Below are 18,514 nucleotides of genomic sequence, written 5' to 3'. Positions count from 1 at the left end.
TAAGGCTGGGTGTGGTGGCTCATGCCTGTAACCCCTGCACTTTGGGAGGCTGAGGTGGGAGGCTTGCATGAAGCCAGGAGTGAGACCAGTCTGGGCAACAAAGAGAGGCTGCATCTCTACAGAAAAATAAAACAAAATTAGCCGGGTGTGGTGGTGCTCACCTGTAGTCCCAGCTACTCAGGAGGCTGTTGCGAGAGGATCACTTAAGCCCAGGAGTTCAAGGCTGCAGTGAACTATGATCACACTACTGCACTCCAGCCTGGGTGACAGAGCGAGAAAGACTGTCTCCAAAAAAAAAAGAAAAAGAAAATCTCTTTAACTTTTTCCTTTTTTTTTCTTAAAGGCTTTACTTACTGCAGTAACATCACAACACATAGAAATTCATGAAGGGACTGTACTGCAAGCTGTGAGAACATGTTACAATATCTACTTAGCAAGCAAAAATCTCATCAATCAGACAACAGCCAAAGCTACTCTCACTCAGATGCTAAATGTTATCTTTGCACGCATGGAAAACCAAGCAGTAAGTATTTTAAGAAGAGAGAGATTGTATAGAACACAACAGGCATTAAATATAGAAAGGAGTTTACAGTAATTAGAGTGAAATCTTTGTACCTGTAGAAAAGAATGTCTTTTATTTACATTTCCACTTACTGGAGATTTGTGGGATTGTGTTTTATTTTGTTTTGTTTTACGGTTTACCGACTTAACTTTGGACAAAGTATTTTTAGTTGTTCACAAATAGAATGTGAAATATGCTGATTGCCATCTTCCTTGTGGAAGTACTTACGAATTAATACTTTTATTGCATTCAAACTTAGTAGAGTGTAATGTAGCTATAAAATACTTAATGCAATCTGAAATAAAATTATTCATTAAGCCTTAAAAAAGTATATTTCTGTATTGATGAAATACATTTTTTCCCCCGTATGATAAAGGGGCATGATATTCCTTATACTTTGAACTGCTTCAGGTTGATTGTTAAGAGATCAGCAACTAGAGAATTGTTTTTAAATGCATAGGTCTTCACTATTAAAAATCAACATCAAGCTTCTTATTTTGAACTCTTTTTAAACGTAGAGAAAAGTTGCAAAAATTTTTCAGAGCAATCCCTTTTACCCTTCACCCTGCTTCCCTTAATGCAGTTAACTTACATACCTACGTAGTACAATTATCAAAAGCAGAATTAACACTGGTACAATACTGTTAACCAAACCACAGACCCTGCTTGAATTTCACCAATTTTCCCACTAATGTTTTAAGATTTGACCCAGGATCCCACATTGTGTTCAGTATGCATTTAGTTCTTATGTCTTAGTCTTCTCCAGTCTGTGACAGTTCCTCAACTTTTCCTTATCTTTTTCATGATCTTGCTATTTTTAAAAGGATACTAATAATTTATTTTGTTGAATTTTCCTCAGTTTACTTTTTGTGATGTTTTCTCGTGATTAGAATGAGGTTGTGCATTTTTTGCCAGAATATCTCTGAGACAATGTTGTGTCCTTTTCAGTGCATTTTGTCAGGACTTCATGATGTTGATATACCTTAATGTTGGTGATGTTAACCTTGATCACTTGGTTAAGGTAGTTATCTGTCAGGTTCCTCCACTATAAAGTTAGTAGTTTTTCTTTTGCAATTAATAAATATCTTTGGGGAGATATTTTAAGACAGTGCAAATACTGTTTCTCTTCAGATCCTCCCCTCACTTCCTCAGTTTTAATATCTGTCAGTGGATCTTGTTGGCAACAGTTAATTATTGTGGCGTTTCCCTAATGATTTTCCTGTTTCTCTCTTCTGTATTTATTAATTGAATTTCTCCTCCCTTAATTTAATTATTTATATCAATCTGTAATCACAGATATTTATTTTATTTTATGGTTGTAATGTGTGCTACAGTTACTTATTTTGTTGCCCAAATTATTACAGTTTTGGCCCTGTGCCCTTGTGACCAGCTCCCATCCTTTTTTGAGTACTTCCATGCTTTCTGGATTCTCAAGATTTTCCAGGCTCATTTTGAATTTTCCCAGCTTCAGCCTTGGAATCAACCACTTCAATAAGGAGCTGTAGCTCTTTTGATTGGAGAATGGTATTTAGAAACCAAAATTTGAGTGCTAGTTGTATTCATTGTCACTCTGTGTTATTGCTTCTAGGCCTCTCAGCAGATAGAGTTAGGAAATATATGTTTATATACTATCCCTTCCGTCCCACTCAATTCCTACACCTGTATGTGACTTTCCATATGTAGGTAATAAAACCATGTGTTCATACTGATATTTCTGATTCCAGTGCAACAATACAGGGTTCATTTCAGTCTTCTCCCTTTATTTGTAAACTTCTTTCTCTAAACAATGAGAAATATGGCTTTTGTATTCTAAATACATTGATTGTTCAATCCTATTATACCCATTAGTTTTAGAATTGCTAATCATTACCAGTGTGAGAAACAAATTTACTAAGTAGATTATAGCATTTATATTCAGGTTTTTTTGTCTTTAGCCTTATCCATTCAAAATATTATTTTCTAGTTACTTAGATTAGTTCCTTTCTTCCCCACACTCTGCAATAGGTTCCTTTGTGATAATAGTTAGACTCATTTGTTACTCTCTGCTTTTCATTTTTGGTATTCGTCACATCCTGGTTAGTTTTAATTACAGTCATCCCTCAGTATTCATGGGGGATTGGTTCCAGGGCCCTCCCATGGATACCAAAATCTGTGGATACTCAAGTCTGTTTTATAAAATGGTGTAATATTTGCATATAAGCTACACACATCCTCTGTATACTTTAAATCATCTCTAGATTACTTATAATACCTAATACTTTGTAAATAGTTGTTATACTGTATTGTTTAGGGAATAACGACCAAAAAAAAAAGTTGTCTGTACATGTTTGTTCAGTACAGACACAGCCATTCTTTTCCCCCGCCATCAGTATTTTCAATCCCTGTTTGGTTGAATCCACTGATGTAGAACCCATGGATACACAGAGGGCGAACTGTACTTATTTATTTTTTAGGTATGTAAAACATTACTGCGATTTAAGAGTCAGAGCTGTACAAAAGGTCTACTCAGAAAAGTACCAATTCCTACTAATTCCTACCACTGCATTCCTCTTCTTCCCTTCTTTCCACCCCTTGAATGTAAGACGGAAGCCACATGTCTACCTTATAATCAGAAGCGGTCACACCGGTACATTGTGGAAAGAGACTACACAAGGGAGTGAAAATTGAGAGGTGGACATCATTGGTGACCATCTTGAAGACTAGCTACCACACATGCTATACATTCTCTTTTGTATTTTGCTCTTATCATTGAGCAGTATGTCCTAGAAAGCATTTCATATCAGTCCTTAAAGACCTTCCTCATTCTTTTTTATAGATGATAGTACTTTAGGGTATAGCCTATTATCTATTAAGTCACTCTCCTCTGTAGTGGCATTAATTTATTTCTAATATTTTGCAGCCACAAACAGTGGTTTTGCTGCTTTTTTTTGAGGACATAAAATATTTTTGTCACTTTTTAATAACAAAGTTTTATTGGTTTGATTTCATTAACAGACTTTTTATTAAGTTCCTTATATGTTCCTGGCACTGTGCTAGGCCTCACTTATACAGTGACGAGCAAAACCGACTTGACTATTACCTTTGAAGATCTTAGGAACATTTGAGGCAAAGAGTTTCCCTTAAACAACTGCAGAACTGAATTATGATAAAGGCTATGAACATGTATTGTGTTACAAAGGGTATTTAGTTCTGTGCTATGGATAATTATAGAAAAGGTGGAAAAGAGGGAGAGAAAATAAGGGGAAATGGGATACATACAGACGACTTAACTTCCACATTTGCTAAAATCTTCTAAGCCAGATGTTGAATTCTTTGATATTAGCTACTGGTAACCTTAATTTTCCCCTTCCCCCACAAAATAAAACTCCTTACAAAGCAAATCTTGTCAGACTTTATTATTAAAATCCTTTCATTCAAGCTTATTTTATAAATTCGTGTAATTCTGGCATTTCCACCTAACCTGGAATATTACTGGAGAATATGAAATGTTCATATTTACTACTGTATAAGATTTATCTTGGTGGAAATTAATTCTGTGAGACTCATTCTTATCAGGTCTTGAGGACCAAAAGAGATGTGTGAAAGCAATAAAGTGCTAAAAAATGAAATCTTGTGATCCCAGTTAATGTTTCTAACATTTTGTGAGCCAGTTTTACAGATAGTATTATATACATAATAATGACAGTTTTTCTAAAATAAAATTCAGACATTTGTAGATATAGTTTTTTTCATAATTATTAGATGGCTAGGCAGAGTGATTTAAGCCTTCATTGTAATTCTATTAAATGTAATTTTAATTTTTTTATTAAAAGATATTTGACAAGGTGACATAAGAACATGCTCCAGAAGGATAAACACTGAAAAGTTGCCTCCCACTCTTGTTTTCCATTTTATTTCCTAATCTCTACCCTCTATAGGTAATTGTTAGTACTAGCTTCTTATGTATTTTTATAGACTTTCATTCTGTATGTATAAGCAAAAGTGAATGTGTGTGTGTGTGTTTCATTCACACAAACACCAAATACAGTGAAAATGCTATATAGTGAAAGTCTTTCATCTCTGTTCTTATGTGCCAATTTCCAGCCACCTAAGAAGTAAACATTGTTCATTGTTTTTAGTATAGTTTATGTTCTCCATTTCTGATAAACTTTAATTTCCAAGCGTAGAGAGAATGGCACCTTATAGAAAGGATTGTTGGAGGTAACATTATCCTTCCAAATTTTAAACAACTTATTTTACTAATATTGGAAATTTTATTTATTTCCAGTTACAGGAAGCAAAACAAATGGAAAAAGAAAGGCATCGGCAGCATCATCATCTGTTACAGTCTCCAGTAAGCCATCACGAGCCTGAATCACCTCAACTTAGATATTTGCCACCTCAGACTGTTGATCATATATCCCAAGAACACGAAGGGGACCTTGACCTCCATACAAATGATGTAGATAAAAGTCTTCAGGATGACACAGAGCCTGAAAATGGATCTGATATTTCCAGTGCAGAAAATGAACAGACTGAAGCTGATCAGGCAACTGCAGCTGAAAGTAATCTTCTTGAAAAGGGGGTTTGGGGTGTGTGTTAAGGGAAATGTGTAGGAATGAGAGTTTTGATGAAGAAATGTTGAAAGGATAATATGATTTAATAAGTGTGTCAGACACATTGTGGTAATTGTGGACTTTCCTCATTGTAGGTGGTAAAATTAATTTGACTCTAACCTACGAGATATCTATGAATGATACTTTGCATTTATTAGCATCTCATGAGCAGTATGATTTATAGATTTCCTTTGGAGCTCAGATATATTTCTAAAGAGGGTCATAAATGTCCGTTAAATGTTATATAGAAATTTCAGTTTTCTTAAGATTGTTTCATAGCAAACAAGTGACCTAGTAAGGTTTTCTGGAATATGACTGAAAATTTTAAAAAATCATTACCAGTTTTAAAAATATGATTATGGTAAAAAAAAAAAAAGTACTGAAATTAAATATAAAAACAAAGTTTTTGAGTAACCAACTGATAGAAATTTTCATTTTTTAAAATCATGATGCATAGTAATCACTAAAATTGAGATGTTCTCTGATTTTTTAAGTGTATAAGAAAACGCTTATAAGATTATAAAAATTATATTTATTTTACAAATTTGTTTCTCTGTAAAAATAATCCCATGAAGTTATTTTTTTCCTAAATGTTATTTTCAGCTTTAGCTGTTCTGTGAAACTACCAGGGAGTTTGTGTTGTTCTCCCTTTGCCCTTCTTAGCTTGATGTCATTTTTAAATGATGAGAATTCTGTTGCCTCTCCAGTGTGGTTGTCTAGAACTAGCATGTTAGGAGTCAGTTACAGTTCATCTGAAGTCTGTGTTTTTACTTCACTTTGAGGAAGGATTTCTGTAATATGTTTTCAGCTCTTGATTTTTTTTTGTTTTAAACCATGCCTTTTCCAAAACTTAGTAGTGGCATGAATACGTGCCTTTTTACATTTTTCCCCCAGCTTTCTGAGAGGCATGCTTTTAAAAATAGTACTTTACTATTTGTTTTAAAAAGGATGACTTCGATAAGCTAAGCATTCATAGTACTGAAGCTAATAGTGAATCCATACCACTTAAATGATTTACATTTGTCTAGCCTGCCCTTGCCAAAATTTCCCCCACTTTCGCTGTGAGCTTATAATGGGCAGATTCAAAGGGCTAATCTCTAATAAAGCTGGGACTTTATTTATTTTTTTGTTTATATATCTATGCATTTAGCAAACCTTCATTGAGCATACTGTGTCTTAGGCACCATGCTAGGACTTGAGGTTAAAAAGATGATGGAGATACAGCCACTGCTTTCAGTGTGATCTTAGCATACCTGGAAGTCAAGTGAGCATAAATAAGGTATAATATGTGATAGGTGTCCTAAAAATGCCATGCACAAAGTAATTCTGCTGAGAAGAGTTAGGAAATTTCTTTGTAGAGAAAGTGGTGATATTTTAGTTGAATCTTGATAGATAGGGGTAGGAAATTTTCCAATCAAGGAAACAACAGGGGCTAAGACCCAAGAAATGGAAGCATCTGCCGTGTGTGAGGTACCTTAGGGGCAGGAAATTTTCCAACCAAGGAAACAACATGGACTAAGACCCAAGGAATGGAAGCATCTGCCGTGTGTGAGGTACTGCTGTAGAAGCCTTGTAGAATATAGAGTTAGAAAGACATAGTTTCCTGTGGGATTGTGATGATTATTTTGGCTCCAAAGATGTTTTTCTCCCAATAGCTGATATAAATGAAAATTCTGCTTGACAGCCATTGGTTCAGAGTGCATTTTTGGAGCACACCTCTGTCACTTACCAGCTGCGTGACTTTGGACATAATAGTTAACTTCTCTAAGCACTTCCTACATGTAATAAATATTAGTCATTGTTATTCTGTTCTGTTTCTTTCAGATACTTATGTGAAAATTGACCCTTCACTAGTCATTTTGTACACTTTTAGATAGTGGTTATGTATATTAAGTTACTTTGAAACTCTAGTTTTCAGACTTGAGGTAATTTTAGCCAACTAGAGCATGGAAATAAAACACTTAAGAATGGCAGAAAAATTATCTTTCAAGACATTTATGTTTTTATTCACAGAAGACTCTAAATGCTATTTTTATTTGGATATTTTATAAAATAAGGTTGCTCATTTACATGCATATTTATCTGGTTTTCTCTTGTGGCATTCAGTATTTTTGGGATACTACAGACAGTAAATTAGTAAAAGTGAAATTATAGGGAGGACAGGCACCTGGAAGCCATTATTATAAGTAGTGGTCCTTTTTTTGTCCTTTTTTTCTTTTTTTCTTTTTTTTTTTTTTGGATACAGAGTCTTGCTCTGTCACCCTGACTAGAGTGCAATTACACAATCATGGGTCATTGCCTGCCTCCCAGGCGCAAGCGATCCTTCCATCTTAGCCTCCCAAGTAACTAAGACTATAGGCAGGTGTCACCATACCCAGCTAATATTTAAATTTTTTGTAGCAACTGGGTCTCACTGTGTTGCCCAGGCTGGTCTTGAACTCCTGGGCTCAAGTGATCCTCCCACCCAGCTTCCCAAAGTGCTGGGATTACAGGTGTGACCCCCCCTGTGCTCAGCTGTAGTGGTCCTTTATAGTAGTGGGAAGGTTCAAGGAGTTGAAACTGCAGCACCATCAGCTAATATGCTGTCTGATGCCCTTTGGTGTAGAACGGTAGCTCAAGACAGCGTTTTGAATCCCAGGGCATTCTAAAGTGATAGTTGAGCTGCTTTGACATATTTTCAACATTTTAAAAAGCCCAGTGGAATTCCTATTTTTCTCTGCAATAGACTATGCAAGCTATCCAGAACATCAGATTTCATCAGTTTCTCTTAGGCTATTCAGAAGTTCAATTGGCAGTTATCTGTTGTTGGTGATTTTGTTTTTTTTGTTTTTTTTTTTGTTTTTTAAATTAAATTGGACAATGAATTCTTTTTTAGCTTCTTAAATTTAGTTTTACATTAGATATGTAGATTCTGTTGGTGAAAAAATAGGAAGGGCCAGAAAGTACTGGGGAAGGCCCAGATGCTTCTTCAGGGACCTCACCATAGACTACAATGTTGATCTTACTATTGATGAGCCTAAGTAATAGAAACAAGCTTTAATTACTTTTTTTTTTTTTTGAGACGTCGTCTTGCTCTGTCACCCAGGCTGGAGTGTGGTGGTGCAGTCTCAGCTCATTGCAACCTCTACCTCCCGAGTTCAAGCAGTTCTCCTGCCTCAGCCTCCCGAGTAGCTGGGATTACAGGCGTGTGCCACCACGCCTGGCTAATTTTTGTATTTTTAGTAGAGATGGGGTTTCACCATGTTGGCCAGGCTGGTCTCCAACTCCCCACCTCAGGTGATCCACCCACCTTGGCCTCCCAAGTTGCTGAAATTACAGGCATGAGCCACTGCACCCAGCCTAATTACATTCAGTATATTTGATAAGGGATAGTGTAATGTGTGTACTAAGTATAAGTAAGCATCTGTAGGACATGTTAGAAATGTTTCATTTAAAATAGTTTTTGAAGTTTTGGTTCTTAAAGGACTAATCTAGAAAATTCAGTTAAGTGTAATAATGTAATAGCTTGTCAAAGGAATCATTATTGAAATTGACTTGAATTTGGAAAATATTTAAGTTTTGGTATACATTTTGAAGGTTTAGCATATAATTGCTTCTAATTTCATGTTATCTATTTGATTTTTTTTCTTTTATTCCTCATGGTTTAGGAGTTTTTTCATCATAAATGTTTAGTAAAAAGCTTCCAAAAAGTTAAAATAATGTTCTGTTGAATTTTTCTTCTTTTAAAGCATTATCTAAAAATGAAATGTTATATGACGGAGAAAACCATGATTGTGAGGAAAAGCCACAAGACATTGTACAGAACATTGTAGAAGAAATGGTGAACATTGTTGTTGGAGGTAGTATACTTCATTCAAAATTATTTTACTCTGTCTGTGGGATTTCATCTGACTGTGGCGACTTTGTAATGTCTGGAATAGAAAGGGCAAAATTAAAACGTTTGGAGCCAACCAATGGAAAGTTACAAATTCCACATTTAGGATTTTGGCCTTGATTCTAGAACAAATGGGTTAATATGGAAGATTTTAGCACTGAGAAATGAAATGACCAGAACTATACTTTAAGAAGCTAAGTCTGGAAATAGGAATTCCCAGTAGGATACCAGCACAGTATTCAAAGCCTGAATAGGACAGAAACCGTCTAAATGGAGACAAAAATATGGATAAGTGATATAATGTATATTGAATCAAGAAGACTTTGTAACTGATTAAGTAGGTAAGGAAAAGAAAAGAAAGTGTGTCGGAGGCCCTCAAGATTACCCCAAGGTTTGGTGATTTCACTGGAAGCCGTCACAGGACCCAGCATATAGTTGTACTCACTGCATGATTTATTAGTGAAAAAGTACAAAGCAGAATCATCAGTAGGAAGAGGTATATGGGGTGAAGCCTGGAGAAAATCAGGTACATGCTCCAAATGTCTTCTCTCAGTGAAGTCATATAGATTCTCTTAATTCAACTTGTGAAGTGTTGTCTACCAGGGAAGCTCATTAGAGACTCAGGGCCCAAGGTTTTTATTGGGGGCTGTTATGTAGGCACCTAGCATGTACGAAAATTCCAGGATACCAGAAGGAAGGTTGGTGTTCAGCATAAATTACACTCTTTGTACAGTTTAGACACAGTGAGTCACTTTTATCAGTTCTGGGAATAGTGGGATCCCTCCCAAAATATAAGTTCCCAGGTGCCAGCCAAAGGCCAGTCTTGCAAGTAGGCCTTTCTAAGGATAGGCAGTCTCTGGCCTGCTATGTTACCTCTTTCCTGCACAGGTAGTGTTTCAGTTTTTGAGCCTAAATGGATAGGTGGATGGTGGTGCTATTGGTAGAGTTGAATCATCTTGGAAGATAAGTCACTTGGGAAAAAAGGCACTTATTTACTTTCGGTATACTGAATTTGACCTTCAAGTTGGCCATCCGTGTGGAAATGATTATGAAATACGTAATGGAAAATAAAACTCTGGCTCAAGAGTTGCCAAGGCAGGTGCTATAGATGGGAGTCATTCTGTTAAAATTAATAGTGAAGCCATGAGATTACCAAGTGGGAAATGGTAGAGACTGAAGAACAGACCATGATTTGAAGAGTATGAATTTAAAATATATATTAAAAAAATAAAAAATAGAGAAGAAAAAATAGCAGTACATGCCCGTGCATTCTTTAAACATATAATAGTATAGTTAAGGAGTTGGCACATTATGGCCTGTGGGCCAGATTCAACCCGCTACCTATTTTTGTATGTAAAATAATACTGTGACACAGCCATGCTTATTTGTTTTTATACTGCCTACAGAGGTCTCCTGTTGTACTTCATAGGTAAAGTTGAATAGTTCCAGTAGAGATTGTACGACTTCTAAAGCCTAAAATGTTTATCATCTGACCCTTTATAAAAAAAATTCACCAGCACCTAACAATACAGAGTCTGAAGTGAAAGTTTTCATTTTTCTGCAACTTTTTACTTAGGAAAAACATCAAACCTAGAGAAAAGTTCGAAAAAAGGAACAGTGAACACCTGTGTGTCCTTTATCTGGATTCACTAATGGTTAACGATTTTGCTGTGTTTACTTTATGTATCTTTAAATACCATGCACATAATGTATGTGTCTTTGCTGAACCATTTGAAAATCGGTTGTATACATCATGACATTTCACCCGTAAATACCTCACAGCATATATCTTCTCCAATAAGAGCATTCTCATACAATAAGCACAATTCCATTTTCATACCTAGGGAAATTAACACGATTTCAAGAACATCTTATATACATATATTTTTCAGTGTTCCCAGTTTTCCCAAAATGTGTCTTATATCCTTTTTTTTCTTTTCTAAATCCAGAACTCAACCTGGGTACACTTGTATTTGCTTATCTGTCTCTTTGGTTTAGAACAAGTCCTCTTGATTTTTCCCCCCAACTTTCATGACATTTGTTTTTTTGAAGAATCTTTTGCCTTGTAGAATATTTCAAATTTTGGATTTATTGGATGGTTTCTTTACCATCCTATATGAGGAGATTGAGATTGTCATCTACATGATTAGTTTAGATTAAACATATTTGGCAAAAATACTGCATGGTGATATTAGTACTTAATATTACATCATATAAATTGGTACATAATGACAGGTTACCCCCGTTGGTGGTAGGGTTGGATCATTTGGTTAAGATGGTGATTATCAGCTCTCTGTAAAGGAACATTTTTCACTTTGTGATTAATAGCTAATCTGAGGTGATACTTTGATACTTGGAGATGATATGAAAATTTATTCACCCAGTGTTTTTTTTTTTTGTTTTCCCCCCAAGATAAGGTCTTGCTCTGTCACCCAGGCTGGGGTATAGTGGTACAGTCTTGGCTTACTGCACCCTCGATCTCTTGGGCTCAAGCAGTCCTCCTGCCTTAGTCTCCTGAGTATCTGAGTCTACAGTTACACACCACCACGCCCGGCTAGTTTTTGTATTTTTTTTGTAGAGATGGGGTCTTGCTCGTGTTGTCCAGGCTGGGCTTGAACTGGCCTCAAGTGATCCTCCCACCTCAGCCTCCCTAATTGCTGGGATTACAGATGTGAACCACACACCTGGCCCACTCAATGGTTTTAGCACCCATTGATGATCCTTGCCTTACTCAGATATTGGGTTGCAATATAGCAATTTTCTAATTCTTAACATTCATTGACATTTTTCTATAGAGAAGAGCTCTCCCACCCTGCCCCACCCCCCCTTTAAAAAATAATACCATGGGCTTAATGAATTCTTTTATTATTTGATGTGTTATAATCCTGTATCATCATTATTTTTATTTTTTTGTCTGCCAGTGGGAATCCCTTCAAGCTAACACCCACGTTCTTTTGATGTGATTCTGTTAGTCTTTGAGCTTTTCCTTTATGTTTCGAACAGAAAGATGTTCCAGGTTCACCTTCAACTTCCCTTTTCCTCAGCCCTGGAATCAGCTAGTTCTCCGAAGAGTCTTTGTCCTTTTTAGTGGGCAGTTGTTCTTAGAAACCGAGAATTGGTTACAAGATGCTCTTGTTGCTAGCTGCTGAGATGTCCTTACTTGCAGGCCCTTCCAGTGGATAGAGAGGGAAACATACAATTAGTCTTAAGTTCCTATTTGTAGTTCTACTTCACGTCCAATACCACAAGGTTGCTCCTCATCTTTCTGTACTTTCTATTTGTATCTTCCGTTTCCTACATTGAAAACCCAGATTCCCAACAAGATGCCATTACTAACAGCAAACCTATAAAGTTCAAGATTTCTCTGTAATTATATGTATCCTTAAATATATCCTACTAAAGATGAGTGAGAGTACTGTTTTGAAAAAGTTACTTGTATTATTTTATTGGTTCGTTTTTTTAAATATGAAGAATATTTACATGATTCAAAGTCAAAATTACATAAAATGCTTACTTGGAGAACTCCATCAGCTCCTTCCTTCTCTGATCCTCCTTCTATAGGTAATCAGTTTCACTAGCTTTTAGTTTATCTCTGGGGGTTAGGGGGTTGTGCGTACATGTCTGCTTGTACATAAGAGATGTAAGCAAAGGCATTTTTTATTTCCCTTTCTCACATTTTTTGTTAGAGTACTGCATGTATGTGTGTGTTGCATTTTTTCACCTAACATATTAGAAATTATTCTATTTCAGTTGATAGAGATTTTCTTCTTTTCTGTCATGGTTTTCTGCATAATACTGCCTTATGCAGATATATCATAGTTTATTCAGCCAGCCCCCTGTTGTACTTACGTTGTTTCCAGTGTTTTGCTGTTACAAATAATGCTGCAGTGAATAACTTTGTACATCTGTATTGTTTCATATTTATGGAAGTTTATTTTGAGGGCAAATTCCTAGAAATGAGATTATTGGGTCAAGTGGTAAATGAATATGAATATCTGTTAGCTATTGCTAAATTCCTCTTTATAGGTGTTGTGCCATTTCGCACTCTTACCATTAATGTATGAGAGTGCCTTTCTCTCCACAGCTGGTAGTACTAAAAGATTTTGAGTTTTTACCAACCTGATAGGTGAGAAATGTATCTCAGTTTGGTTTTAATGTGCATTTCTCTGACTATGAGTGAAATTAAACATCTTTTCATATCTGTAGGATCATTAGTATATCTTTTAGCGAGTCGTTTATTCATGTCTTCTGTTCATTTTTCCATCAGATTTTTATCCTTTTCCCCTTAAGAATGCTTTATGTATTAGGATTCTGTGATATATTTTACAGATACTTTCTCTCAGTTTATTATTCGCCCAAGTCTTTTGATCTTATTATGGTGTGTTTTGCTGTACATAATTTTTTAAATAATTTTTTTCACACGTCTGCATATATATTACATATGTTTAAGATAAATGGGAATATATTGTACTTACAGTTTGATAATCTGCCTTTTTCACATATTAAACTATATCCATTCACATCCATTTGAATTTCATTATATCACTGGGCCATAATTTATTTAAATAATCTCCTGTTAATACTAGCATTTAGATTATTTCCAGGTTTTTGCTTTTTATAAACATTGGTGTGATATACATTCTTACTATAGACATCTTTTTGCACTTATCTTTTGGATAAATTATAAAGAAGGAATAGCTTGATCAAGGTGTATGAATATTAAAAAATTTGTATACAGTGCTATAATGTCACTGTAATGATGGTATTTACTGTATTGTTTTAATTTGCATTTGGCTATTTCCAGGGTCAAAATATAGGCAATTATTTTTATAGGTCAAACATTGGCCATTTTGTATATTCCAACTAAATATCATTGGACTACTTATCTTTTTTTGAATTACTATTCTTGTCTTTTGCCTATTTTTTCCTTTTCTTTCTTTTGTTCTTATTTTCAGGAGTTCTTCATACTAAGAAATTATTCCTTGTTCAGTGTATTGTAAATATTTTTTCTACTCAGTCTTTGTTTTGTTTGAACCTTTGCTTATATTATTTTCTTTTTCTTTCTTTCTTTCTTTTTTTTTTTTTTTTTGAGATGAAGTCTTGCTCTATCGTCCAGGCTGGAGTGCAGCGGCAAGATCTCGGCTCACTGCAACCTCTGCCTATCGGGTTCAAGCAGTTCTTCTTCTTCAGCCTCCCGAGTAGCTGGGATTACAGGTGCACACCACCATGCCCGGCTAATTTTTGTATTTTTTTAGTAGAGACGGGGTTTTACCATGTTGGCCAGGCTGGTCTTGAACTACTGACTTTGTGATCCACCCGCCTTGGCCTCCCAAAGTGCTGGGATTACAGGCATGAGCCACCGCGCCTGGCCTATATTTTTATTTCCGAGCACATACTTGACCACAAAAAAAAATTTTAAAGATTATCTTTTTATTTGTGGTTTCTGTTTTTGTCTTGCTGAAAATGGATTTTACCACCCTAAGATTATAAAATACACTAAGATACCTTTTTCTAATATTTTGTTTTTATTTTTTGACTTTAGCTCTTTAATTCATCTCAGATTTATTCTTCTGTGTGGTGTGAAATTGTATAGCTAATTATAACCTATAGAAATAATCATTTCTCAATTAATTTGAAATGAAAACTTTATCCTAAATGGTTCTGTTTTTTGAGTTTTCTGTACAGTTGTAATGAGCTATTTGTCTATTCCTAACCAGTGTTGAATTATGTAAAATATTTTGGCTTTATAGTACATTTTGATTTTCATAGTGCAAGGCCTCCCTCTTCAATTTTTTTTAGTTTTTAATTTTTGTATTCTATAGTATCAATTTTTAAAATATCTATTAAATGTATTTTGTTAGGTGAACTTTAGAACCACTTTATTAAGTTCAAAAATTAAAGCTTACTTAGTAATTGAAATTGTAATGTGCTTATAAATTAACTTGGGAAGATAATATCTTCTTTGCAACAGTATCGAGTCTTCTCCAGAAACATAAAAAGTTCATTTAGTCAAGTCTTTTACGTCATTCAGGAAAGTTTTATTGTTTTCTTCCATTGGCTCATGCACATTTTTTGTTAAATTATTTCTATATTTTTGGTTTAGTTTTGATAATATTTTGGTTGAGTCCTTTCTTCTCTATTCCCTAATTTGATTGGAATATAGAAAAATTCTTGTTTTTCCATATTTATCTCCTATTTGGTCACCTTCTGAACTCATATTATTTCTAAAAGTTTTTCATTTGGCTGTTTTTTCTAAGTGAATAATGATATTTTTATCTTTGTCTCTTCCTTTACAGCATTTATACCTTATTTTTGTTTGTTTCTTTTTGTTACATTACATTGGCTAGAAGCTCCAGAAAATGTTGAATAGTGTTAATGATGGCAAGGATATTCATTTTTTTTAACATTATTGCTATATTTCACCATTAAATTTGATGATTGCTTTTGTTTTTGGAGGATACTCTTTATCAAATTAAGTTTTCTTGTTTGATTAAAAGATACTTTTATCTTTTGTATATACGTGACTGTGTGTGCATGGGTATGAATTTTACTTTTGTTTTTTAAATCAGGAGTAGCAGTTGTTTTTTTATGACTTTTCATCATTTTAGAAAGTTTTTTTGTTGTTATTGTTAATTCTTCTTCATCCTTTCTGTTCTTTTCCACATCTCACACTATACAGATGTTGAATATTCTAGATCATGTCCTTGATTGCTATTGCAGTCTTCTCTAATTTCCATCATTTTGTCTTAGGGTTTTACATTCAACGAGAATGTTACAAGGGTTTTTCCATTTTGCAAATATTTTTTAGTAATATCCATTCTACTGCTTTTTCCAATGTAGTTTTTGTTTCAGTAATGTTTTTGTCCCCAAGAACCCCATTTTTCTCTGAGCTTTTTTTTTTTTATAGCACTTTGCTCTTGTGTATTATTGCAACATTCCTTCGCTTATCACTGACTATACTAACTGGAACTATCCCAGCTGTGAAATCTAATTCTCCATTTGCTCAGATTGCTGTCTTTTGTCTTCACTTTTGAGCTGTAAACTTTATGTTTTTGCCTATTTGTAGAAACAGAGACTAGATTTGATCAATCTACTCTCAGTAATTGTGTATATGTTTTTTCTATTTCTTGTGAGGCCTTCCTTTCCAAAATTCATGAGGTGACTGTGGTCCAAAGGCAGACCTCATTTCTAAGCTGAGATCAAAGAAGCAGGTACCTCCCTTGAGCAGGGTATGGCTCTAGTGGCCCTTGGGCTGTGTAGCCCCTTATCATTCACCATGTTGTCAACACAAACCAAAGTCAAGTGAAGCTTGGGATGAATGCTGTACACTTTTTATATATTCTACACTGAGGAAGATGTTCACACTTGTTGATTTGTTCTCACTCTCCCAACCCTTGCCAGGGAATCTTAAGCTGGCATCATTCAGTAATGGCTTTAATTGGAAATAATTAAGTAGAAACAGAGTAGGAGCCTAGAACCTTAGTTGGTTTTCCTTCTGTGTTTATTGCAGCATTCCCAGTTAGCTGAGATACTGCTCTCTCCTTTCCTGGCCTACTTGTTATGTTAGGAGACCTACTAAACAAATAATCTACTTTAATTAGCAGGCAGTGATCAAATACAGTCTAGATGATCATGGCTGTGGTCAGCTCTATTGATAGACATTGGCATGGTTCCCCAAGCTCTTTGATTTGCATCTTCCCTCTTACCTCATAGCACCTTGCCATTCTAGGCTTTGAAGTCTTTTAGAACCCAAGTGGTAAAACAATCATATCTCTCAGGTTGGCCTATTCTTTGCATGTGTTCAGTCATAAGCAATAAATTAAATAGGTTTTCCTTTGATTTCAACCTACTTTCTAGGAATTCCTCAAAGTTTATGATCCAGTGATATGCGCCTTAGTTTATCAGCATCATTAAAAGTACATCTCTTGTTTATTTTTTTTTGTAATTTCAGTGGGATTTGTCAAAGGAGAAAGTAAATTGGTAGGCTCAATTCACCACCTTGAAAGTAGAAGTTTGCATCTATGTTTAAAGGATAATTAGAGGAAAAAACATGAGACAGTTAATAATACTAACTGTATTAAGTGCTTCCTGTATATCCCAAATGATTTTATGTGCTTGTATTTATTCATTTACTCTTCCCTCAAACACTGGGATGTTTAGGTACTATTACTATCCCCTCTTTACAAATGAGAAAACTGAAATAATGAGTGATTATTCCTTTTGAAGAAGTGATAAAGTGAAGATTTCAAGCCACGGGGGTGTGGCTTCAAAGTCTAAAAAGAAAATCAGGAAATGTTTTCAGTTTCTTTGAGAAATTTCTTGAGATGGAAAGGAGGAAAGTAATATCAAAGAATATTGAGTATTCATTTGAGAGGTTTAATAAAAAGAGGGAAGAAAATGAACACGAGCTGAGGTGTAGCAAGAGGTGAAGGAAGATTTTGTGTGTGTGTGAGAAAATATTTGAATGTTTATTGGATAATGGGGAAGATCCAGTTGTGTGCACAAAATTGACAAAGGAATGTTAAGATACTTAGTGGAGGAAGATACTGTTGAAGGCAGGAAGAGATGTATTTTTGTGGTGCTGCAAGAGACAGGGAGCCTATGTTAAATTACCTGATTTTTAGCTAAGTAGTAGGTGGAAGTCATTTGTTAAGGGGAGGTAGGGAGAGAATCATAGGAAGAGATGTAATTGGGTGCAGAGAGAAAACGTTTTGGAATAAGTACTCTGGGGAATGAGATAGGAACTCAGTTTCTAATAATCATTGTTAGTTTTTTTCTGAGTCTTTCCACAATCTTTACATATGTAAATTCTTTTTTTTAAAAAAATTTTTTGTAGCAATGGTGTCTCACTATGTTGCCCAGGCTGGTCTTGAGCTCCTGACCTCAAGTGATCCTCCCACCTTGGCCTGCCAGAGTGCTGGAATTACAGGCATGAGCCACCGTGCCTGGCCTATGCATTTTCTACATATGTAATATATGAAAGCTATAGTGGTATTTAGCACATCAAACATTAGCATATTAAAGCTCCAAAAGTCCTCTTAAGAAAGCATCTGTTTTGTGTAACAGTTTTCATAATGTATTTTATTACTGAATATATTTTTCATGTTATACTTATTAATGCAAAACTTGCTTCAGAATTATCCAGTTTTTTTAACCTCTCAGGTTCAAGTGATTCTCCTGCCTCAGCCTCCCGAGTAGCTGGGATTATAGGCACCCGCCACCGTGCCCAGCTTATTTTTGTATTTTTAGTAGAGACGAGGTTTCACCATGTTGGCCAGGCTAGTCTCGAACTCCTGACCTCGTGATCCACCCGCCTCGGCCTCCCAAAGTGCTGGGATTACAGGTGTGAGCCACCGCACCCAGCCTATCCAGTTTAATCTATTCCAGGGTGTTCTAATTTGGAGAGGAGAAAGCAACTTCTGGGTAGGGGAACCAGAAGCTGCTACTCCTTTCATATTACTCAAGTCACTCAAAAGTTGGAGA

At 35.3% G+C, this 18,514-nt stretch overlaps 1 protein-coding gene across 7 annotated transcripts in view; it reads left to right on the top strand.

The window, feature by feature from the left end:
• ARFGEF1 (ADP ribosylation factor guanine nucleotide exchange factor 1) overlaps nt 1–18,514 on the top strand; it is a 143,678-nt gene that overhangs the window by 44,431 nt on the left and 80,733 nt on the right. For all 7 annotated transcript variants that reach the window (XM_054657363.2, XM_054657362.2, XM_016960236.4 and 4 more), the window contains 3 exons: nt 344–523; nt 4,830–5,106; nt 8,886–8,996. In XM_054657363.2, the coding sequence (XP_054513338.1) occupies nt 344–523; nt 4,830–5,106; nt 8,886–8,996 (568 nt within the window). The remainder of the gene's footprint in view (nt 1–343; nt 524–4,829; nt 5,107–8,885; nt 8,997–18,514) is intronic.

The sequence above is a fragment of the Pan troglodytes genome, chromosome 7 (assembly GCF_028858775.2).
Source record: "Pan troglodytes isolate AG18354 chromosome 7, NHGRI_mPanTro3-v2.0_pri, whole genome shotgun sequence".
Classification (NCBI taxonomy): domain Eukaryota; kingdom Metazoa; phylum Chordata; class Mammalia; order Primates; family Hominidae; genus Pan; species Pan troglodytes.
This window is presented reverse-complemented; position numbering and strand designations above follow the sequence as displayed.